At 47.1% G+C, this 25,502-nt stretch overlaps 1 protein-coding gene across 1 annotated transcript in view; it reads left to right on the top strand.

Annotated features, from left to right (window-relative positions):
* WDR75 (WD repeat domain 75) overlaps positions 1–18,756 on the top strand; it is a 226,571-nt gene extending 207,815 nt beyond the window's left edge. The window contains exons 19-21 of the mRNA XM_085648822.1: positions 1,501–1,635; positions 2,470–2,558; positions 18,495–18,756. Coding sequence (XP_085504948.1) covers positions 1,501–1,635; positions 2,470–2,558; positions 18,495–18,699 — 429 coding nt within the window. The 3' untranslated portion in view covers positions 18,700–18,756. The remainder of the gene's footprint in view (positions 1–1,500; positions 1,636–2,469; positions 2,559–18,494) is intronic.
* Positions 18,757–25,502: the final 6,746 nt, after the last annotated feature.

Below are 25,502 nucleotides of genomic sequence, written 5' to 3'. Positions count from 1 at the left end.
TCTTGAAGATGGGGGGGGGACTGCCCCCAGTCAGGACAAGGCATATGCCCCCTCCCACTAGAGGGTGGCATAAGAGGAGGTGTAGACACTCCAGGGACTGGACCCATTTCTCCTAACCTGCACTCCTCTGTAATGCCCCTAAATCTAGTATTTGGGGGCTCCCCTGAACCTTGCTCCTTATATACGACAACCTAAGGAGGACTGAAGTCGTGCAGCAGTGGAGAAGACGACTGACTTAGCCCCAGCTCTACCAGCCTGTCTCCTCCATCGACCCTGCTTCCTAAGATCGTCAGCAAACTCAAGAAGCCCTGAGGACCTGTGTTGACTTCGACAATGACTCCTGCCTCCCGTGGAGATCTGATTTGTCCAGCAAAAGAAACCAGCACCAGTCTCCAGATCCAGACGGATCTGCTACACTGCACCACTCTGCAGCCAACGCCCCCGGCCAGAGATGAGCGACAAGCCTAGCCTGTGAAGTGTCCTGGCGATTCTGACCCCATCGTCATCGGTTCCTGACATCTCCAGGTCTCCCCTCTCGACGCCTGCAGCCTCTGTTCAAAGGGTGCCCCTGACCGGAACCAGCTAAAGAAACAGACACCAAATGGCACCCCCTGCATCCTCTGCCCCACGAGTCTGGAAAGCCCAGCCAACGGCGCCACAGCTATCCAACTTGCCTGCCCAGCTGTTGGTAGTCTTCGTCCAGCCTCCTGGTCCAAGCCTGCAACCACTTTCCAAAACCGGCAACTCCATTGAGAAGCATTGGGCGTCCGATGCTGATTTTGCACCCTCTGCCGGTGCAGTACCTACCTGGGCTTGAACCTTGCCCTGTGTTGTCCCAAACCCCTGAAGCCTGGGGAAGTAAGAGTAATTAACTGCTAAACATTGTTTTCCTCCATAGGATTGCATTGTAGTTCTATCCATTCCATTGAACTGTAACTAACATTCCAAAAGTATACAACTGCACTGGATTGAACTTAACAGAATCTATTCTTAAAACTGTACAATATACAACTGCATTTATAAAACATTACTGCATTATTGAGAAGTATTAGTGCAGGTAAGTTGTAGTTTGAAAATGTACCAAGTGATTCATTGTTCTAATAAAAAATAACAAAGTAACAACTTTGTATTCAAACAACTGGCCTGGATTCAGCCAGTGTGCTATTTCTTGCCTGAGTGTATACAACAAATGCTTAACACTACCCTCTGATAAACTGAACTGCTCAGGTAAGTTACCACTAACTTGAGATTAAGGAATTATCTACTTTATCCTCTGCTATACCTCTTGGGATCCACAGAATTCTGTGCACACGATACCTTACTTTGGTATAGTATGTACAGAGCCAGCTTCTTACAGATAGTTATCCTGTAAATCTAGAGGAATACAGTAAGAATGAGAAACACTATTGTGACTTACTTTTTCAGCAAGTCGCCCTCTAGGTATGGTACAGAGTCTACTCTCAAGCATATTTAAAACTGCATATTTTCTTTTCTTTTCAGTTGGCTGTGGAAGAAAGTGTCCCAGTTACTCCTTTTCAGCAGCTTTTAGGGAAACAGCACCAGCAAGAGAAAATGGATTTAGACTTGGGAAGGGCTTCCTCACTAAAGGCACAAGGCTCCATCGCAATTAAAGAGGTATTATTGAGTCATCCTTAGCAGCTGCTTCTCTTATGTGGACGGAAATGTAAAGTGAATAACTTGGTGAAGCAAAAATGTATATTTGGGAGCATGAATCTTCCTTTTGAGGAACACAATAAATGTACTGATCCTGATTAAAGGAGAGTGGAAGAATGTTGAACCAGTGGGCAGCATCTGTGGAATACATAGAATTTAAATCATATCTTTTTGGCAGGGCGGCCTTCTGTTAATCTCATCACCTTCGTATTTTCTTTGCTAGATCCTAATCACCATCTTTACTATACCTGTTGGGAAGAAATGATTATATTGCATTGGGCCACTACATTCATATTTGCACGATTTATATTGGTGCCACCATTGGTTTTCCATTAAGTAATGAATCCTAAACCTATGTCTTGAGCACTTACACGTCCATGTTTTGGGGAAAAAGGGGGATATTGGTATTTGATGAGAAAATCCATCAACTTTTTTGAAAAAGTGTGATCCTCAAAATGCTGTTAAGCTAACACCCATTTACAGCATGCTTGTTAAGAGAAGCAAGGATTAATGCATGTAAAAAGGCACTCTCCATCATGCTGAACCTTGTTTAGGACTGTGGCTCAGGTGTTTGTGTTACCTAACTTTTCATGATGAATCTGTTGGGTTGCTACACAAGGAACAGTTCTTAGTGATTATTCAAATCTTTTTAATCACTTTCTTCATTCACATTGAGAAGTATTACGTGTAGGAGAACTATAATATGTCCTTAACCTGTGGTTTAGTAACAACCTAAAGAAGCCCAAAAAAGGAAAGCCAGTTGCTCACAAATAACATTTGTTATTTCCCTTTCAGCTCCTAAGTACGCCAGCCCATGTCCTACCCGCAGCCTCTGTTTTGTGTTCTATGTTCATCAATTCATTGCTGATATCCAAACACGAGAGGTAAGATGTATGTTAGTGTGTGGCTCTAGATATATATATATATATATATAATGTGATTCAAACCAGGTTGCCCCCTGCTGAATTGCACTAATCGGCGTCGGTCTCCTTCCATCAAGAAAGCGATCTAATGGGTTCTTTGATACAGCCATTTCATGCCTGACGCGTTTCGGGCCTCCGCCCTCATCAGAGGCATCCTGTGGTATAGTTGACAAATGCACTAACGGACACATGTCCCTCTTTTATTTCAATAATCCTCAAATCAGTATTACGGCCCAACGCCATAAATTATGGGATCCGTAGTGCAACATATAACACCCAAATGGGCTGTCAACAATCACAGCGAACCAAATTTTCTTTGCTGAAGAATTCCATGAAGAATAACTTTCTTTCACACTGGAGTCCTGTCGTGCCGCATAGCGCCTGCCTCAATAGGCAGACAGCAACCCCGCTGGAATATCGCGGTGGTGCAATTCGCGACCGGGCCGGCCGCTAATTTGATTCAAACAAGGTTGCCCCCTGGTGAATTGCACTCATCGTCAGTCTCCTTCATCAAGAAAGCGACCTAATGGGTTCTTTGATACAGCCATTTCATGCCTGACGCGTTTCGGGCCTCCGCCCTCATCAGAGGCATCCTGTGGTATAGTTGACAAATGCACTAACGGACACATGTCCCTCTTTTATTTCAATAATCCTCAAATGAGTATTACGGCCAACGTCATGAATTATGGGATCCGTAGTGCAACATATAACACCCAAATGGGCAAGATTTGATAGTCCAGCAGGATTTGACACTGTGATGTTAAGTAGAATATGTAGGTTTAGAGATGTCATGTCTGCCCATTCAGGCCAAGCTATTGATTTTCTCCTGGGAGGCATTCCCACCCAATCAAATCTATTCACATCTTGACTACTGGCTGGCAGAGGAGGTAGTGCAAATGCACCGCAGAGGCTTTAAGCAGGGAAAAGTATCTAGATAAAAGTACTATTCGAGGCATATGAGCTGCAGATCACACACTAGGATAGTAGATCACCATCTGGTGTTGGGCTCTGATGCTTCCAGGTTGTTGTTGTCTTTGGAAGAAGTCTTTGTGGTCACGAGATAGGTGACTCCTCCCTTGGACGACAGTGCGCATGGGCGTCAACTCCATCGTTTTTTTTCTGCCATTGGGTTCGGATGCAACTTTTCTGCTCCGGTTGGAAATACCAATTCCAAGCTTCTCGAAGCGTAAAATTTCCACAAAAACCATCGAAGCACCTTCATCTTCGACATCGATTTCATTGGCTCGATTCCAGACGTCGACGCGGACCGCTGGGCCTATCCACGCCGTAAGGCCTACGGCTCATGGAAAGAACGCCTTTCAAAAAATGCCCCCAGTGTGGAGCAAAATTTCCACACAGTGACCATCACAAAGTCTGCAACCTGTGCCTATCACCTGAACACGACGAGTCCAGCTGTCCAGCCTGCGCATCCTTTCGATCCAAAAAGACCATTCGAGATCGAAGGGACAGAGACCAGCTCCGGAACCAGAGGGCATCTTTGATGAAGGCCCCAATGTCCCAGAAGAAGATTCCGATGATCTCCAAATCATCTCCGAAGCAGAGGACTCAGACGACACCATCACTCCTGGGCAACGTGTGAGTACTACTGCCCCTGCCCCAACCCCTCCAAAACCAAAGGCATTGGTCAAGAGTTCGCCTGTTGGCCCCAGTCGAGACCGAAAACATCCTTCAGAAGCCCCGCCTCCGGGCTCGGCTCCGAAGAAACACACACCTTCCGGTAGCTCGGAACCGCGCAAACCACATGTTATTGTCCCACCGGCACCTTCAACACCGAAGCCAAAAGACCACTCTGCACCGAAATCGGCTTCGACGACTTCGGCCCCGAAAACGCCAAGGCCAATAGATAAACCGGCACCGAAGCTTCCCAAGCCTAAAGATCCAGCTTCGGCTCCGAAACCATCATCGGCACCGAAACCAACGCCTAAGGACTCTGATACACTTCCTAAAGCCAAATCCTACACGGATCAGCCAAAACCTCGCTTGGAACCGGAAAAAAATCGGTGCCAAAAACTGTTCCCGAGGAACAAGAACTTTTTCACCCAGTTCCCATCGATCCAAGGCAGAAAAAGATTTATATTAACCCAAAGACTGGACATGTAATGGCTGTGCCATGGAAAAAACGGAAACTGGTCACACCACCTGCCCCAGTTCCTGTACACAGGAAGGACTCTGCAACATCGCCTATGCCCCCTTCCTCTCCTATACTGCATTCTAACCCACCTCCTCTGTCTACACCACCCTTACCTATACCTTCTCCATCACATACACCACCTCCAAATGATGATGATGATGATGATAACCTAGGGAGTGGGGGTGATCCTAATGACCCGTTCACGGATCCAGATACCTCACCACTTGATGATTGGACATTCCCTGTCCCAACAGACATGCCAGAACCACAGCCATATCCCTACAAACCATCTCCTCCAAATGATCATTTAGGGTTTGGCCAATTATTAAATAGAGCGGCACTTTACCACGGCGTCACAATGCACCCCGACGCACCAGAGAAAGACTTCCTCTTAGATACTTTTGAACAATCTCAAAAGTCAGTACAAATCCTGCCTATGATCAAAGGAGTCATTAAGCTCGCCCCCCAGATATTTAAAGACCCCGTCCGTGCCAGGGTTCTTAACCCTAGAATAGAAAAGAAATATAGGCCTGCCCCTCAAGATCCTAATTACATCAAAGGACAAGCTGCCTTTGGATCCTTTGGTCGTTTCCAATGCTAGGAAATGCGCCAACTCCCAAACCACAGGAGATACACCACCCCCGACAAAGAATCCAAACTGCTAGAAGCCTCTGGCAAAAGAGTAGCAGCACAAGCCGCTAATCATTGGCATATTGCCAACACCCAAGCCCTACTAGCACGTTATGACAGGGCACACCACGACCAGTTAGAGAATCTCTTACAACATCTGCCTGACCAGTATAAAACCCAGGCAAATGACCTTATCCAGGAGGGAAAGCTTATTTCAAATGTGTAAATTAAATGTGCGCTTGACGCCGCAGACACCGCCTCTAGAGCAATTAACACCAGTGTGCTCCTTAGACGACATGCCTGGCTACGCATTTCAGGCTTTAAGCCAGAGGTACAAACTACCATACTTAGTCAGCCATTCAACCAGAACAGCTATTTGGACCAGCAGTAGACACTGCACTTGAAAAAATGAAAAAAGACACAGACTGCTAAGTCTATGGGAGCATAACAGTCTCCACAACCACGTGGCTCCTTTCGGCGCTCCTTCTACATAGGAGCCTCCAAAAATATGGGCGCAAACGCCTCATCTACATTCAAAGCCACTATGCAAACATCCCCCAGTAGAGGATATTTTAGAGGCCGATACAGAGGAAACAACAACAAGGGACGAGGTCGAGGTAATAATACCCGTACCTCCCCTGCCACAAAACAGTGACTTTCCTCCGCTCCCCCCAGACCATTCCACTCCAGTCGGGGGCAGACTAACTTGACTGGAACTCCATCACAACAGACAAGTGGGTAAGACAAATTATCCAGTATGGTTACTGCCTGGAACTCACAACTACTACCCCCCCCCCCCCCCCGCCATCCGCCACCCCCCACCTCTTCCCCCCTCCCACACATATACTACCCAAACAGCGTTCAATGTCACCAGAGCATCTTACGCTCCTCAAACAAGAGGTTCTCTCATTGCTCCAAAAACATGCAATAGAGCCAGTTCCCTTAGAACATCAAGGGACAGGGGTATACTCACTCTACTTCCTAATCCCCAAAAAGGACAGGACTCTAAGACCAATACTAGACCTCAGACCCCTAAAGCTATATATACACTCAGATCATTTCCATATGAACACTCTTCAACAAGTGCTCCCACTGCAGCAACAAGGCGATTTCCTTGCCACACTATATCTCAAGGACGCCTACTTTCACATTCCCATACATCCTGCTCACATGAATTATCTAAGGTTTGTGGTGGACGGACAACACTACCAGTCCTTCATTTGGGGTAACAGCCATGCCCAGAGTATTCACAAAATGTCAGCAGCACATCTCAGAAGACAACAAATTCATGTCTTCCCGTATCTAGACGACTGGTTGATAAAAGCCAAGTCATTCAACAAATGTGTTCTACACACTCACCAAACCATCCAAATCTTACACAACTTGGGGTTCACAATCAACTATCCCAAGTCTCCTCTCCAACCCTCTCATATACACCAGTATCTAGGAGCCACCATAAACACCTCCACAACCCTAGCATATCCCAGCCAGGATAGCCAATATACAAGCTCTTATCACAAAATTTCAAATCCAACACTCTTCCAGCAAAAGTGTTCATGCAACTCGTAGGCATTATGGCGTTATGCATCTTCATTGTGCCTTATGCAAGACTTCAAATGCGTCCCTTGCAAGAATGTCTAGCACGTCAGTGGAAACAGGCTCACGGACAACTCACAGATCTGGTGTTGGTGGACAGCCGCACACATCGCTCTCTAAAATGGTGGTACATAACAAACTTGTCCAAAGGGCGGCCGTTCCTAGAGCCTCTTCCACAGATAGTGCTGACAACAGACGCATCACTCACAGGATGGGGAGCCCATCTCCTCGGACACACCACTCAGGGCAAATGGACCACTCAACAGAAAGTGCTCCATATCAATAACCTGGAACTGCTAGCAGTATTCCTAGCACTAAAATCATTCCAACTACATGTCAGGAACAAAACTGTCCTCATCCGGACGGACAACATGACAGCCATGTATTGTATACAAAAACAAGGAGGTACACATTCTATGCAGCTGTCCCAGCTCGCACAGAACTTCTGGAGATGGGCCATTCCTCTAAACATATACCTACTTGCAGAACACCTTCCAGGGGTTCACAATCAGATTGCCGATCTGTTAAGTTGACAAACACAACAGATCCACGAATGGGAACTACATCCCCAAGTCCTACTACCCTTTTTCAAACAATGGGGCCAACCGGACATAGATCTGTTCGCCACACACAAACGCAAAATGCCCGACCTTCGCCACCAGGTTTCCCCACCCGCAGTCAAAGGGCAATGCGATATGGATGGACTAGTCAGGCAGATTTGCGTACGCTTTTCCGCCTCTCCCACTCATTCCATGAGTGGTACGCAAGCTCAAGCAACAGTCTCTCAAACTGATCCTAGTAGCTCCCACATGGTCACGCAAACCGTGGTTCACAACACTACTGGAACTCTCTCTAGTTCCACACCAAAAACTGCATCTCTCCCCGTCCTTAATAACCCAGAACCATGGAGAGATCAGACACCCAGATCCAGGTCAACTGAATCTGGCGATCTGGCTCTTGAAGTCTAAAGTTCGGTTACTTTAACCTGCCACCAGACTGCATGAACATTATAAAAGAAGCCAGAAGACCTACCGCTAGAGCTTGCTATGCTGCAAAATGGAAAAGATTTGCCATTTACTGCACTAACAATGATATACACCCACTGGATGCATCCATCCAGAATATCATTTGCTACTTACTGCACTTGCAAAAATGTAATTTAGCATACTCATCCATATGTCTCCACCTAGCAGCCTACTTACAAAATCAACAGCACTTGTCACTCTTTAGAGTCCCTGCGATCAAAACCTTCATGGAAGGACTTAAAAGAATTATTCCCCCCAGATTACCACCCTCTCCAGTGTGGAATTTAAACATTGTTCTTACTAGGCTCATTGGACCCCCATTTGAACCTCTCCATAAATGCGAACTACAGTTCCTCACATGGAAAGTAGCTTTCCTTATCGCTATCGCATCCCTCAGAAGAGTAAGTGAAATCCAGGCTTTAACCATACAAGAAGCATTCTTACAATTACACCGTAACAAAGTGGTTCTTAGAACAAATCTGAAATCCCTGCCAAAAGTCATATCTCCTTTTCATCTTAACGAATGCAGTGGAGTTACCAGTGTTCTTCCCAAACCCAGACTCCGTAGCTGAAAGAGCTCTTCATACCTTGGATGTTAAGAGCTCTTCTTTACTACATTGACCGAACCAAATCATTCCGCAAAACAATTGTTTATAGATTTCTCTCCACCACATAAGGGCAACCCCATTTCCTAATCTGGGATAACTAGGTGAATAGTTAAATGTATCCAAATATGCTACCACAAAACTAAACGCACACTAACAGTTCCCCCTAGAGCGCATTCCACACGCAAAATAGGGGCTTCCATGGCATTCTTAGGAAACATTCCTGTAGACATTTGTAAGGCAGCCACATGGTCTACAACACACACATCACTAAACACTATTGTGTTGGCTTCTGTGGGACAAGCTGTCCTTAAAACTTTTTCAAACTGCTGCAACTGATACAGGTGACCACCGCTAGGGGAGATACTGCTATATAGTCTATCCTAGTGTGTGATCTGCAGCTCATATGCCTCGAACGGAATATGCTACTTACCAGTATGCATCTGTTCTTGGCATGTACAGCTGCAGATCCACACATGCCCACCCACCTCCCCGGGACCTGTATCTGTTCCAGCATGTCTTAGACATCACACATGGACATCTCTCTCTTCTACAAACTCCATCATTTCCAATCATGGCGAAAAACAATCTAACAATGGAGTTGATGCCCATGCGCACTGTCGTCCAAGGGAGGAGTCCCCTATCTCGTGACCACAAAGACTTCTTCCAAAGACAACAACAACCTGCAAGCATCCGAGCCCAACACCAGATGGCGATCTACTATCCTAGTGTGTGGATCTGCAACTCTACATGCCAAGAACAGATGCATACTGGTAAGTAGCATATTCCTTTTCCCTCCCATTTATCAACAGTTCAACTTCACCATTAAATTGGGTTTTTAATAGCTATTAAAAATAGTTGTTAAATTATTTGTCTAGGTGTTTCCTAACCGAAATTAATATTATTAAACTTAGTAATGTAACCCAGTGTTCTCTTATGGAACTGTTAGTCTTGCATCCGTGAAAATGGCTTTTGGAACTGTTCGAGGCATGTGGGCTGCTGAATTCATATCTGTGCATAGATCGCCGCCTAGTGTTGGGTCCGGATGTTTGCACGTTGTTGTCCTGGAAGAGTCTTCGAAGTATCCTTGGATAGGTGACTCCTCCCCTGGACTACAGTGCGCATGGGCATCCTCTCCATCCTCAGATTGTTTTTTTCCGCCATTGGGTTCGGATGTGCTATCTTAGCTCAAGTTAGGAAAAAATTTTGTCGAGGCCACAAGGCCTTTAGTTCGCGTCGGTACTGTTTATCGATCGGTTTTCGATACTCTCTGTTAGTTTACTAACTTTCAGCACCGACTTTGTTCGCATTTACCTGTCCATCAACTACTTCGACGATGGAATCGAGGACGCCATTCAAAAGGTGTCCGGTATGTAATGCGAAGTACCCACACATCGACGTCCATCCGGTGTGCAACAAATGCCTTTCGCCGGACCACGACGAGTCGACATGTATGGCCTGTGCCCGGTTCCGTTCAAAGAAGACTCTGCGGAATCGTCGAGCGGCGAGGCTCGAAGCGCAGCACGCGGCACCGGCCCCAGCTGACATCTTCGACGTCGAGGAAGTAGAAGTCTTACCCTCCAGTCCCGTTTCCGACCAAGAACCCGGATCGGACGAGGCCGACGAGTCACTCTTCCACAGAGGTGAAGACGACACCGAGGTAGGAGACGACGAGGAGGCCTTAGGGGCCGAAGAGAGTAGCTCCGATGATGAACAAGGCCTACCTGTTCAAACCGAGAATTCACCAGTGCCACAGACTATGGCTCCGGTCGAGGGATCGCCTTCGGGCCTTACCCGAGACCTATCACGCAGTCCTTCGGCCCCGCCCTCGGGCCCGGCCTCGGACGTTCAGCGGCAGCCATTACCGCTTAAGCCAGCTGGTTTCCCTTCCACGAAACCGAAACCGAAAGCTGCTCAGGTTCCAACGAAACCGAAACTGAAAGTGGCGCTAGTCGGATCGAGGCCTTCAACACCTTCGACGCCGGCGCACCGTGTCGGCACCGACCGCACCAAGGGGGACTTCGGTGCCGAACTCGAGACGGGCGACATGGGAGTCGACAAACGGAAGAAGGCCATCGGCGCCGACAAACCTGCTCGGTTACCGGCGTCGACGCCACCGACACCGAGGGCCGTCCCGCCTGCTACGCCTCGCAGCACTCCCTCGACGACACCGAAACCTCACGTGTCGAAGACGTCGGCGGTGATCTCCGCACCTCGGCTCGATGCACCACGGGCGCAGAAGATATCTGCAGCCGCCTCGACGACCCTGGCGGAGGCCACGACCTCTAAGGCGCCCCGAGTACGGACTGGCGCAATGCCAGGCTGCAAAACCAAGGCTGCCCTCCAGGACCAGTCGGGTTCGATCGATCCAGCGGTTTCGTCGGTGCCGACCAGCATTACCTTCGGCTTGCCTCCATCCACAATCCCGAAGGCGTTTCAACTCAGGACACAGGCCACCAAAACTGCGGTTACGCCTGTCGAGCCGTCTCCGTCACGCGTCATCGACGCCGACACTGGCAGGATGATTCTCCACGACCGAAGGATAACTTCGGAACCGCCATTGGAACCTTTCAGGATCCCGCTAAAGAGGAAGCTGCCTGTGGACACAGAACCTCTCCTGTATGAACCCTTTCATTCACCCTACCAGGATCCACACCGGGCCTCCCCCACACGCTCCGACACGGATGCATTGGAGGACTACATGGGTGAACAAGTCCCCTACCATGTGGACACGGACCCTGATGACCAGCAGGACCCTGACCAAACTTGGGGCGACCCTGCAGACCCCAGTGCACCTCTTGATGCACAGGACCCACAACTATATGGGGCAAAAACGTCACCCACAGAGGATACTGCGGCGTTCAACGCTCTGATTGAACGAGCGGCGAACAACCATGATGTACAGCTTCACTCTGATATCATCGAAGATGACTTCCTAATGGACACCTTTGCATCCTCAGAAAGACATGTAAAGACTCTGCCAATGTTGAAGGGGGTCCTTAAGCCAGCCACTGACATTTTCAGGGAACCCACCAGGGCACGAGTGATAAACCCCAGGATCGATAAGAAATACAGATCAGCACCTGGGGATCCTACTTACATCAGAGGACAATTACCACTCGACTCCATCGTTGTGGCGAATGCCCGCAAAAGGGCACACTCGCAGACAACGGGTGACGCTCCTCCCCCGGACAAGGAGTCCAAGGTGCTGGAGACCTCCGGCAAGCGAGTTGCCGCACAAGCTGCAAGCATATGGCGCATAGGTAACACTCAAGCGCTCCTCGCTCGCTACGATAGGGCGCACTATGACACAATGGAGCAACTCCTTCAACACCTCCCTGACCCCTACAAAGAAAGTGCAGAAATCCTTATCAGAGAGGGACAGCTACTCACAAATGCTGCCATCAAATGTGCACTAGACGCTGCTGACACGGCTGCCAGGGCCATCAACACTAGCGTCATCCTACGACGTCACGCCTGGCTACGTATCTCAGGATTCAAGCCTGAGGTACAAAACAATATACTTAATCAGCCCGTCAACCCCGACTTTTTGTTCGGGCCTGAGGTTGACGCCACCCTCGAGAAGATAAAAAAGGACACGGACACTGCAAAGTCCATGGGCGCCCTACAAACTCAGTCCTTTCGGAGCGGCTCCTTTCGTCGCCCCGGAAACAAGGGAGCAGGCAGAGGACAGGGGTCACAACAACCATATAACAAGGGTAATACGCAGACCACCTACGATAAGAACACCCGAGGTGGCTATCGTGGCTCCAGTACCAAGGGCAGAGGACGTGGCTACGGCAACACCAGGTCCTCCCCCAAGAACAAGCAGTGACGCCCTCTCCCTTCCTCCCGACCACATAACACCTGTCGGGGGAAGGCTACAACGGTTCCTGTCCACGTGGAACTCCATCACCACGGACAGGTGGGTCAAAGATATTATAAAATACGGTTACTGTCTGGAGTTAACTTCCACTCCACCCACAATACCACCAAGAAACCGTCCTATGTCCTCAGAGCACTTGACGCTCTTACAGCAAGAGGTAGAAAGTATGCTTCTAAAAGGCGCTATCGAGGTCGTACCCGTCCACGAGCGGGGCACGGGGGTTTACTCCCTCTACTTCTTAATTCCAAAAAAGGACGGGTCGCTCAGGCCTATATTAGACCTGAGACCCCTGAACCAGTACATTCTTTCGGAGCACTTTCACATGCTCACTCTACAGCAAGTCCTTCCGCTTCTCCAGCAGGGAGACTTCCTAGCATCACTGGACCTCAAGGATGCGTATTTTCACATACCCATCCACCCCTCACACAAAAAATACCTCAGGTTCACTGTTCAGGGGCAGCACTATCAGTTCAAAGTCCTTCCCTTCGGCGTGACAACAGCGCCCAGGGTTTTCACAAAGTGCCTAGCTACGGTGGCGGCACATTTACGGAGACAGCACATACACGTCTACCCCTACCTAGACGACTGGCTCGTTCAAGCGAGATCAGCCCAGCAATGTGCAAGCCACGTGTCCCGTACCATTCACCTTCTTCACAGTCTGGGATTCTCACTAAATTACCCAAAGTCTCATCTCCAGCCCGCACACGTACAACAGTACCTAGGTGCGACTATAGACACTCTGGCGGCCACAGCTCAGCCAAATTTAGTGAGGATCAACAGCATACAAGCGCTAATCTCCAAGTTCAGACCCAACCACTCGCTTCCAGCGCGAGTGTTTATGCAGTTGATAGGCATGATGGCCTCCTGCATCTTCATAGTCCCGCACGCGAGATTACATATGCGCCCACTTCAGGAGTGCCTAGCACGTCAGTGGAATCAGGCTCAAGGACAGTTGAAAGACCTAGTGTTGGTGAGCGGTCGGGCATACAACTCTCTGCATTGGTGGAATCCACAAAACCTTTGCAAGGGCCGACCGTTCCAAGAGCCTGTTCCACAAATAGTACTGACAGCGGACGCGTCTCTCCAGGGATGGGGAGCTCATGTACTCCACTACACAGTACAGGGACTATGGACGACACAACAGAAGAAGATGCACATCAACCTTCCTAAACTGATGGCAATCTTCCTAGCCATGAAGGCTTTCAAAGTACATCTGTGCAACAAGGTCGTGTTGATCCGGACGGACAACATGACCGCAATGTACTACATACAGAAGCAGGGAGGGACACACTCTCCACAGTTGTCTCATCTGGCTCAGAGCATGTGGAAGTGGGCCATTCAGAGGAACATGTTCCTCATGGCGGAACACCTCCCCGGCAAGGACAACCAGATGGCGGATCTGCTCAGCAGACACAGCCACCAGATGCACGAGTGGGAGTTACACCCATCGGTACTCCAACCGTACTTCCAGCAGTGGGGTCACCCAGAAATAGACCTATTCGCGACAAGCGAAAACGCAAAATGCCAAAGCTTCGCCGCCAGATTCCCACACCCGCAGTCGCAGGGCAATGCGATATGGATGAACTGGTCCGGCAGATTTGCGTACGCTTTTCCCCCAGCACCGTTGATACCGCTGGTGGCTCGCAAACTCCGACAACACTCCCTGACACTCGTCCTAGTTGCTCCCACGTGGGCACGCCAGCCGTGGTACACCACCTTCCTCGAACTTTCCGTGGTACCGCATCAAAGGCTGCGGATCAAACCCGCGCATTTGACGCAGAACCATGGAGAGGTTCAGCACCCAGATCCGCAACAGCTGAACCTGGCGATCTGGCTCCTGAAGTCCTAGAGTTTGGCTATCTCAATCTGCCACCTGACTGTATGGACATCATCAAGGAGGCCAGGAGACCCACTACAAGAGCTTGCTATGCAGCCAAATGGAAACGGTTAGTCATTTATTGCGGTAATAATGACATTAACCCGCTGGACGCATCCATCCACAACATCATATGTTACCTCTTACACCTATACCGATGCAATCTGGCGTACACCTCTATACGTGTCCATTTGACCGCAATATCAGCCTATCTGCAAACCAGGCAGCACCTCTCTCTCTTCAGAGTGCCTGCCATCAAAGCATTCTTGGAAGGACTCAAACGAGTCATTCCACCTAGTCACCCACCGGCTCCAATGTGGAACCTCAACTTGGTCCTCACACGCCTGATGGGTCCACCCTTTGAACCTCTACACTCATGCGAGATTCAATTCCTTACCTGGAAAGTAGCCTTCCTGGTAGCGATCACTTCCCTAAGAAGAGTTAGTGAACTCCAGGCACTAACCGTTCAAGAGCCATTTATTCAGGTTCACGCCAACAGGGTCGTACTACGTACCAACCCCAAATTCATGCCCAAGGTAATATCGCAGTTCCACATGAACCAGACTATTGAACTGCCCGTTTTCTTCCAAAACCCACAAACTGTTGCAGAGAGGGCATTACATACACTAGATGTACGGAGGGCCCTCATGTACTACATCGACAGGACTAAACCCTTCAGGAAGACAAAACAACTGTTCGTTGCCTTTGCCCCACACCACAAAGGTAACGCCATCTCCAAAGCAGGGATAGCCAGATGGATAGTTAAGTGTATTCAAATCTGTTATCAAAAGGCAAAACGCACATTAACTATTCCACCACGAGCCCACTCAACACGCAAGTTGGGGGCTTCCATGGCCTTCCTAGGAAATATTCCCCTGCATGATATATGCAGAGCAGCCACATGGTCCACTACACACACATTTACAAAACACTATTGCGTAGATGTGCAGTCAAAACAGCAGGCAGCTGTAGGACAGGCTGTTCTCAAAACACTTTTTCAGACCGCTGCAGCTGGCACGGGTAGCCGCCGCCAATAGAGGGCACTGCTATGTATTCTATGCACAGATATGAATTCAGCAGCCCACATGCCTCGAACTGAATATGCTACTTACCAGTATGCATCTGTTCTTGGCATGTAGGGCTGCTGACATTCATATCGCCCTCCCTCCTCCCCGGCGCCTGTCGCAGCTGCAGCTCTCAGAATTATTGCAAGCATGGTCATCATTTTCTGTATCTACTCCATCACTGCCACAATGGCGAAAAACAATCTGAGGATGGAGAGGATGCCCATGCGCACTGTAGTCCAGGGGAGGAGTCACCTATCCAAGGATACTTCGAAGACTCTTCCAGGACAACAACGTGCAAACATCCGGACCCAACACTAGGCGGCGATCTATGCACAGATATGAATGTCAGCAGCCCTACATGCCAAGAACAGATGCATACTGGTAAGTAGCATATTCATTTTCACTGTAAGGATATATTTATCATTATATTTCTCCTTGTCCTACTTTTTAATTCCTTGCTCTCTGCTTTCCGTGCAATAAGGACTAACTTATAAATATTTCAAATTAAGATTTTGACATGTCAGAACATGTTATTTTGACAGTTTAAATTTGAACTTTAAAATTTCAACAACCAGGGTACAAATGGTAATCCTGCAGTCATATGAGCACTGTCAATAGGTGGCACAAGAGGTGCTGAAGCCCACTAGGGACATCTACCTGACATACCCTGGATACACTTTGTACCTTTATATTAGGGATTTATGTAAGTTAAGCATGGTGAAATTGGCATTCCGCTAACTGGCATGTTCAAAGTGGGGCCCTTTGGTTAGCAGGGGTAATATGCACAGAGTTCTATAGTTAGCAAAAATACAGGATCTAGCAAAAGGCAAATAATCTGGGCTAACCCTGCAGAAAAGACCCATTTTTTACAGCTGAAAAGCCGGAATCCACTGAAGCTAGTCTAATATAGGATAGAGAGTAAATGGGCTGAGATGACAGGCAGGTGGGACTCCCATTAGAATTGGGACTTCCACCGAAACAGCACCTGCAGAAAGACAAGAATGGGACAAAAAAAGGGAGTACGCAACAAAAATAGCAACTTAAGTAATCTTAAGGCATACTAAACCATCAAAATATTCAGCCTGCGAAAAAATATTAGAAATTAATTTGACTAATACATTGTTAGCAGAAGCAAGTCATTTTGTGTCTACTGGAAAAGAAATCTAGAAATGACACAAACTCAATATATAAAATTAGGCAAAAGAAAGGTAACTGTGGGTAATGGGTAGCAGCAAGTACAAGAGCAGTATAAACTGTTTGGATGCCCCACACCTGCCCAAAGTATGTGACTAGTTTAAGGGGCCATTCAAACTTGTCTGCCTCTAAGTAGTCATCAGTTACAGAAACAGGAGAAAATACAGAGAAAGCAGTGTAACTGTTATGTCATTTGAGTTTCGAAACTAAATCATAAGCTTTCCTGTATTAGGTTTAAACCTATAATAACTGATAAAACCCCACTGAAAGTGAAATAGCCTTAATCAGTGTAAACATACCATTCAAGGAAAGGAAAGTGAGAGAATGAATAATTTGTTTCTCTTCCAGAAGGGGCAACGCAGTGTACCTTGTAATTCAAGATAGCATCAAGAAAGGCTGATCTAACACTAATCTCAGTTTTGTTGTTTAGGGATGTCACTAAAATACTGTTTGTTTCCAGTTTTGCGTGCTTGGTTTAAAGGTGCAGGGTTTAAAAGAATGTTTTAGGTCTGATCTAATTATTTTATACACTCGGGGAATCTGGGAATATTAAAATTATATTTGGTCTATTGTCAGTGTTCAATTAAATGGGTAAAATTGTCTATCTTATTTTTAATCAACCTTTTTCTTAACAAGTGAGCATTGATAGCAGATAAACTGCCATGCACCCAATGCTGTGGTGCTGGTGTACCTGTGAAAAGAGTTCTGCCACCATGGAATAGTAATATCATAGCTTTAGGGTGTGCCATTGTTATGTGATACCTGCAGTTAATCCTTTCTTTTTAGCCAAATGCACTTTACTACTGCGGTTTGTGAGCCCATAGTTCCGATGTTAACAGCAACATTTCAAGTGCCAAAATACAAAGTGAGGGCTATTAAAATTTAAAGTGAGACATTTGTCGTGGAGACACTTGGTGGATGCAAATGTCCACACAAACAATGCCACCATCATCCGGCAAAGAATGTAGAAAAGCAGTGGCAAGCATCCTTAAAGCATAAAGTTTGTCTTGGAATGCATGGCTGCAAATTAATCAGCTGAATTCAAAATTGTGAAGGTTTCTCACGTTACTATGCTGTTGACTGGGTTGCCCACACCTACAATGTTATGCTGAATAAGGAGTAGGTGAATAAAGGAAACTGTGCCCACAATTTGTTCATTAAATGGTTTGAATATAGCACTATTACATTTTCAATCCATTAATAGTTCTGTAGACCAAGCAGAGTTCGGACAGTGAGTGTTAAAAATGAGCTATGAGCAAGAGTGCAATTCACAGACTTTCTATGCTTAAAACAATCTGTAACATAAGTCCATTGGGCGCACAGCCAATCGGAAGACAATACATACCCTGCATTACATCACCTTTAAATTAATGATCTACTTGATAACAATCACTGCAAAAAAAGTTTTAAAATCGCTTGAAATAAATATTGATCAACACTGATTTCAAAATGTTTGGAAAACACAAATGGAATTCGGACAAAATTAACACTGAAAACAGAACGGCCTAATCATAATACAATATTGTAATGGGGGAAAAGGAATGTGTACAGAGTTGCCTGTTATCCCTGAGCTTGACACTGTGTTGAATCACCTGAAAAAACATCTGATTGATCTAATTTTTTTTTAATCCTGGGCTGACAGAAGAAAATGTGGTTTGACAAAATCCTTCTGTTTTGTCTAACTTTGTTCTTGAGACAGTATTTACTCCTACAAGCCACACAAATTGTTAATTTTATGTATATGTGTCCAAATCGCCGTTGGATGTCCTGATAGCTGGTCTATGCACATTGTTGCACACATTCAGAGCATATTTTCAGCAAATCTCAACGCCTATTTCACTGCTTTTCCTGTGATTCCTATTCCAGCACTAAAGAAGTTCCAGATGAAGTGGAAATGGAAAGTGAAAAAGGAATGGAGGATTCTGATGAAGAAATGGATTCTACAGCGAGAAACCAGGAAGTGACAGCACCTTCTTATATGGATGAAGCCTCTCCCCAACTTTCAAAATATCAAGAGAGAGAATTGAAAAGACTAAGGAAAAAAGATTATAGCTGGATTTCAACTCTGTAGAATTATTGAAATATTTTTACACCTTATATTTTTTTATAATATATTTTGAATCCAAAACCTTTATCTTGAAACTGATCTTGTTGTCACGCAATTATGTCCTGTCCTGGGTGGTCATGCCTAATCAATATGATGGGTTTGGGGATGGCAAGAGAGCACTTCCCTACCCTATATTGATCTTCTGGTAAGTCACTGGAAAGCTGCTGTAAGGTTTCCTAAATTCTACCTCCATGAACAACATGCCAATGGTGTACACTGAGCATCTCGCTCTTTACATGATTAAAGAGCCCCCTGAGCTTGGCTCCGAGGTCGTAGGGGCATACATAGTGTACCTCTCTTTTATAGAGTGGCTGCTGCCTTCTATACTCAGGCTGTGGTAGGCTGATGGTGTTGGCAGCATTATTCTATAGTTTTGGGGTACATGTACTCCCTATGTGGGTTTGCCTTACAGCTCCCTCACGGTAATGTCTATGCGGTCCCCATTACCTGGGTTCTTTTTGTCTCTTATGTTTGGGATGTGATTTTTGAACGCCAACAGGTTCACTAGGTAGAGCTGGTGAGACAGTGTTTAATATGAGCTGAGTTGGTATCTGTCCTGCTGGACATGTCTGCTCCGAATACACCTCCGCTGTCCTTGTAGAAACTTGGTGAGGTGGGCAGGTACCAGCTCCTATCTGTGCCTTGCTCTTATCTCCTTCCTTTCTGCTGTATGATGGCCCAGGACTTCTGGACTGGGGTTGATTGACATTCGTCTTGGAATAGCTGGGACAGGGACCAAGAGACTGGGAAGGAGTGCATCATGCATGCTGTCCTCATGCACTGAACATGCAGGAAATATGTCTCCGGAATAGAGGTGCATCCAGGATTTAAAAGTAGCAGACTCTCTTGATTGGATCACCTGTTCATCTGGGATTGCGAAGTATGGCCTCATCAGACAGTTGTTCGTTCAATGCTGCAGGTTTTTTTAATTATTTTTTTTATTTATGTATTTTTTGTATGCCTTTAGTGTTGGGAGTAATAGGCGATCAAGGATTGGAATAAAGGAATTGGATTGCAATTGCCCCAGCCAAAGAATAGGGTCTGTCTCTGTGACAGATAACCTGTGAAAAGATTTTGTCAGTCTGATGGAAGGAGATGGACTTCAGCTCATCACGTAGCTTGCTCTCTGATGAGACCTATCTGAGAGGCTTGTGGGGGAAGTTGATAATTTGAAGCACAGAGACCCCAGGTAGCTGCTAAAGATAAGGAAATGTGCTGCACGTCAACATCGAGGGACACAAAACTGCTAACTATAAATGAAGGCGAGACTGCTTCACCCCTGATTCCCTCCCCTGTGTTTTGGGTGATTCCAGTTAACCATCTTTAGCTTGGGAAGAGTGCCCTGTTAAAGAACTTGCCATTCTACCCCTTGGTTGCAGGGCTTGCATAGTCTCCAGATGTGTCCTTGCTTGTCCTTCTCTAGAGACAAGCAGCACCATCCCAGTGTATGCACTGCTGTTAGAAACATTAAACTGAAACCAGTATCCTCCGACAGTTGCCCAGTTGCTACTGGACTGGTGCCAAACATCACGCACCCTTAACCCAGCCAGACACCACCAAAATGGTATCCTTTCCAAGAAAGTGTGAGTGCTCCTGATGCTGTGGGTGGACTGGGAACATTTGAATTCATATTAACTGCTGAAGTCCCATCGGTCCAATACAGTGACCCTTTGCTACGTAGTGTGTATATTACAGTGTTAACTTGTAATATATCTCATTAGCTGGTATGGTGCAAACTGTTATCTTAATGTGTAACCCACCTCACTTCCTTCAGTAAGGCTTGAACTGCTCTGTCTCACTACCTTCAAAGAGTCACGTAGTGGAGAAGTGTGGTTATCTAGTTTGGAATGCATTAGAACTGTGGCCTGAGGACACTAGTGGTCAGTGGTGAATAACAAAAAGTAATGCAGCTCGAGCCCAGTTACACTTGACTGTCCTGGTGCCCCCAGAAACCAGTTGTCATATTAGTGGGCCATTCTAGTGTTGAACCACTAGAATTTAAGACTTGGTGAACGCTGATACCAACTGAAGTTCTGTAGATATCCATAAGCTATTCATAAAAAAGCAGACACATTTAGGAATCGGAATTGCAGGACCTGACCATAGATGATGTAAGCAAGCGAGTAATGACTGGGTGGAAGGTCCCACTGTTTTAAGGACAGGAAATACTTGATTAGCCACATAAGGAAATGTTTTGACTGAGAGGCCGTAGCAGTGAAGGGTGAGGAGGCGTAAAAGACCGAGAGGATGGAAAGAGCTTAGCCTTGGGATAGTTATCCCCCTCCAGACCCCGAGGTACTAAAGGAATTGATGCACATGTATGTCTTAGGCACTGATATTCTCAGCTGAATCCATAGTTTTCAAAATTGCATTTAAGAATCAAAGGCTAAATGATCAGTCCAGGGCAGTGATTCTCGTGGGTCTCCACCCTCAGGAAAGGGCTGAAGTGATTGAAACGATGCCTGAGAAGGAGTCTAACATATGATTGCATGAAGGCCAGCCCTGTACTTACCCAGGTTTCTTGAGAACAAGGGGTTTGGAGTTCCAGTTGAGAACTGGATCCATGACCTAGTGCATGACTAGAATGAGTGAGAGCGATGGATGGGAGTGAATGATTACTTGTCCGTATATAATTTAGTGATAGCAGAGCGACTCAGAGTGCTCCAACTCTTTCAAAAATACTTGTAGGAAGCTGGCTCTTAATATAGCAAACCAAAAATAGGTACAGTGTGTAAAGAGTCAAAGCAAACCTCAGAGGAATTAGAGGTACAAATGACACCCCAAATGCTCTCTTTCGTGGTTGTGTGGGTGAGCCATTAAGCATATCAGAGGGTAGTGCTAAGCATTTATTAAACACAAAGGCGGTAAATGTGACTCGTACTCCTAGAAATAAGACACCAATTTATAAAATTAACACATACTTTTATATAAGATCGGAATCGGGTAAGTACTTTTCGAGTTATGAATTACAGTTTTCAGAAATGGACACTTACTGCATTTTCTGGACCGACAATGATATCCTATGGAGGAAAAACATGAATTGCATTCGGGCATGTGTCAACAACTTACAGGACTGTTCTTTGGGACTTGAGGGGAGTATGGGGCAAGGTCCAAGGCCACACCAACAGGTCACCTCTGGGAGCTCCGGGCGTCTGGGTGCAGAGGTGTCAGTTGTGTGTCCCATTCACTTAAATGGGAGAAGGGTCCAGTTACAAAGAGGCTGCAAGCTGGGATTGGGGAACTGGTCCAGGGGAACACACGGGGAGGCTAGACTCTTGAGATCTTTGGGTACACAGGGATACGCTTGGTCCACTTCTCAGGTGTAGTGGTGTCATGGGGACAGATTCCAGTGCAGGAGTCTCATAGTTGGAAGGGTCCTACAGAGAGAGGCTGAAGGCGGCGAATGGAAGCAAACCTGAGTGTGTGCTTATCTCTTGTGGGTCTGGGGACCCTATTGGCACCGTCTCCTCCCTTAGACTTGGGCTGGGGAGTGTGGGTGCATAGGTGCTTTGAGACATCGGGTGGCCGCAATTACAGACTCACTCATTCTTGATCGTTGTTTCTTCTGAAGAGGGGCAAACCGGACAGCTGGGCCTCTCATAATGTGGGTCTCACTGTCCCTGAAGTACCTCGAAATGCATGTTGGTCTTCCTTGGCATTGGTGTCTGAACTGGACACAAGCCGTTGCTGCTGCTAAGGGTCAGTTAGCGGGGTATTGGTCCTGTGTGGCTTTGGTTGGTCCTGGTGTCCTCCCATTCAGTGGAAAGACAGATCTGACCTTCAGGAGCACAGGATCCTCTTCCTGGGGAGCTGCTGCAACAGGCTGGCCAGTGGAGCGGCAACTCGGTGGACCACACCTTGCGTCTTTGGTGGCTGCGGCTACAGGAGAGTAGCTCCTCTACTCCAAGAGTTTATTCAGGCAATTGGCAAAGCACTGGGTAGCCTTCTGGGTTTCTTGGAGACAACACAGCAGCAGGACAAGTCTGTTTCTATGAATTTTGGGGGCAGCAGTCAGGCTGCATGGTTGGCACCAAGACAGTTGTGTCTCCTCGGTTCTCGAGACAGAACTGTTTGTCCACTCCTCTTGTTCTGTCGGAATCTGAAGTCTTGGTATCAGGTGGTCCCTTAAATACTCAATTTAGGGGCGTTAAAGGGAGTGAGGGGTAGTAGCCAATGGGCTACTTACCCCTGGGGTCACTACACCCCCTAGATGACCACTTTGTCGTCAATGGGCTTCACCCTGTCCCAGAATTCCTAATTCCACCACACACAATATGGTTTTAGTTCCAAAGTTGTGTTCATGTCAGACTGGGTCAGCCTAGAGATGTGCCTAGCCTGGAAGTGCAACACACCTCTTGCATAGCTAATGTCCTCGCCTGTCCAGGTAACGGAGTGCTCTGGACAAAGGGGGTCGGCGTCCTCTCCTGTGAAAGAAACCAGATTCGCATTTCAAAGGCGATGGGCTCTTTGAGGCCTGCTGCCTTGGAATGCTAATTTAGCAGCCTTTCCTGGGGAGGACGTGGTAGCACCTCTCCCCAGAGCAGGCATTGTTCTGGAACTTCTGAGAGCAAAGGCTCTCACCCCTGAGGCTCAAACGCACCTGTGACTGCAGGCTGAACTGAGCCAGTCCGCTAGTACACTAGAGGGATGGTTAGTTTCTGGGGTTACCTCTAAGGTACCCTCTGGGTGAATGTATCAATAAATCCATCACTGGAATCGGTGTGAGTTTATTAATACGTGGTGTTTGATACCAAACACCATATACTTCAGTGAAGCCATTATGTAAATGGGGGAACTGGTTTTGACAAGTGCCCAGTACATACCTTAGGATGACTTCCCTGCTCACTTGTGATAGATATCTAGCAATAGAACTAGACATCACAGGGGTATATCTGCTCATGCAGATATGTCCTCACATGAAATATAGTGCACCCTGAAGTTGGGCTCAAAGGCCTGCTGTAGGGGAGACTTGCATCTATTAGCTGCAATGACTTTGGCATGACACAGGAGTGTCATGTCGTGTTTTCACTCCTGGTTTGCACCTTGTCACGCAGCCTGCACTGGCAGTCTGTGGAATTTGAATGTGGGTCTCTTAGGGTGGCATAAGATATGCTGCAGCCCTTAGGGACCCTCTTCATTACCCCTGCCCTAGGGACCTGGAGTACCATTTACTAGAGACTTACAGGGGTGCTTAAGTCCTTAGCCAATTGTAGCACAATTATATTTTAGTTTTGTTTTAGGGAAGGAGCACTGGCACTGAGATCTGGTTAGCAGGCCTCCATGCTCTGTCAGAGTCAAAAATCAGCATCTAGTTGCTAAAAAGTGTGGAGGGAGTAACTAGAACAAAAGCCCAGTTCTCTAAACTTGTCTGAACTTGCAGTGTTGGTTGATAAGCCACTTGCCAAGTCAGTGAGCAAGGAGCACAGGTATTACAGTTCCAAGCCTAAGGGGCAAACTAACTCCCAGCAGCCTGCCCTTAAACCAGAGAGGATGTGCCAGAATAGTTTCCAAGGCTCTCATCCAAGACAGAAGTGTAAAGGGAATGAGGTTCCTAGTAAGCACCAGCATGAGCGACAGGTATCATGGGGAGGAAGGTTACTACATGCGATACTGGCACCCACAGGACTATGATTGAGCAGAAATATCTTTGCTACCTCATGATCCTTGAAATGAAGGACGATCCCCTATGGTCTACCAGCAACAATTCAGAGTACGCTCTTGCCAGAGTGGAGCTAGAGGTGAGTGGCATGGTGGACAGGGGAATACAAGAGAAGGATGCTGGTTGCTCTGCAGGGAATGATCTTGTTGAGCCTGGGTTCGCACCAGGGCCTGAGATGTTCATGGCCAGGATTTCACCAGCTGTGCTCACAAGGGCAAAGATTGTAAAGCAGCTTCCAAGTTAGATGGGGACAATTCTGGAGGAAGGGAGACCAGAGGGAAGTAGATCAGAACCAAGGGGGGATTCTGAGACTGCATCTGTGTTGGTACCTGTACAACTTGCTCCACTTGGAGTGGAGGGTAAGTATTCGTAGGTGGATAAGGTATTGGAGGCAGAGTCCCTGCAGGAGCTGCTTGCGGCAGGAGGACCATTCCAGAACAAGGTTTGTAAGGCACTGGTTAAGTGCCCTACACGTTTGTGTGTCTGCAAGATTGCCTAGGAACAGCTCTCCACTGGTGTAGGCATAAAGCACAAGGTGGCTTCAAGAGATTTACTCCTGCACAGTGACCCCCGAGCCATGACTTATCAAAAGGCTGGTTTGTTCCTCTGGTACACTGAAAGTTCCTGTTGCAGTTAGCCTGTGAAGTACCAGTAGTGAGTCACCTGGGCATCAAAGAGACTAAAGACTGGTTAGAACCTCTTTTCTACTTCCCAGAATGTGGAGAGGTTTAGCTGGACCTGCTGGTCTGTCAGGTCAGCAGCGATTTGGTGGCCAGACCAAGGAACCTTTGGTGCCCCGGTTTGTGGTGAGTGGTACCCTTTGAGTGTTTGGAATTGATATCCTCTTTCACCGTCTATAATCTTCAGACAGTAAGTACATTCTTATGGTGTATCATGCCACCAGGTACCTTGAGGTGCTGACCTTGAGGAGCACTCCTGTGAATGTAACTATGGCAATCTTATGGCTCTTTTCCAGTGTTGGATTTATATGATGGCAGTGTTGGAAGAAGTTGGTGTGACGTACCACAGCGTAAAACCCCACGACTAGTAGGTTGGTGGAACTCTTCAGTAAGACCCTAAAGAGTATGATTTGGACTGATTCCCTCAA

The sequence above is a fragment of the Triturus cristatus genome, chromosome 3_2 (genome assembly GCF_964204655.1).
Source record: "Triturus cristatus chromosome 3_2, aTriCri1.1, whole genome shotgun sequence".
NCBI lineage: Eukaryota > Metazoa > Chordata > Amphibia > Caudata > Salamandridae > Triturus > Triturus cristatus.
This window is presented reverse-complemented; position numbering and strand designations above follow the sequence as displayed.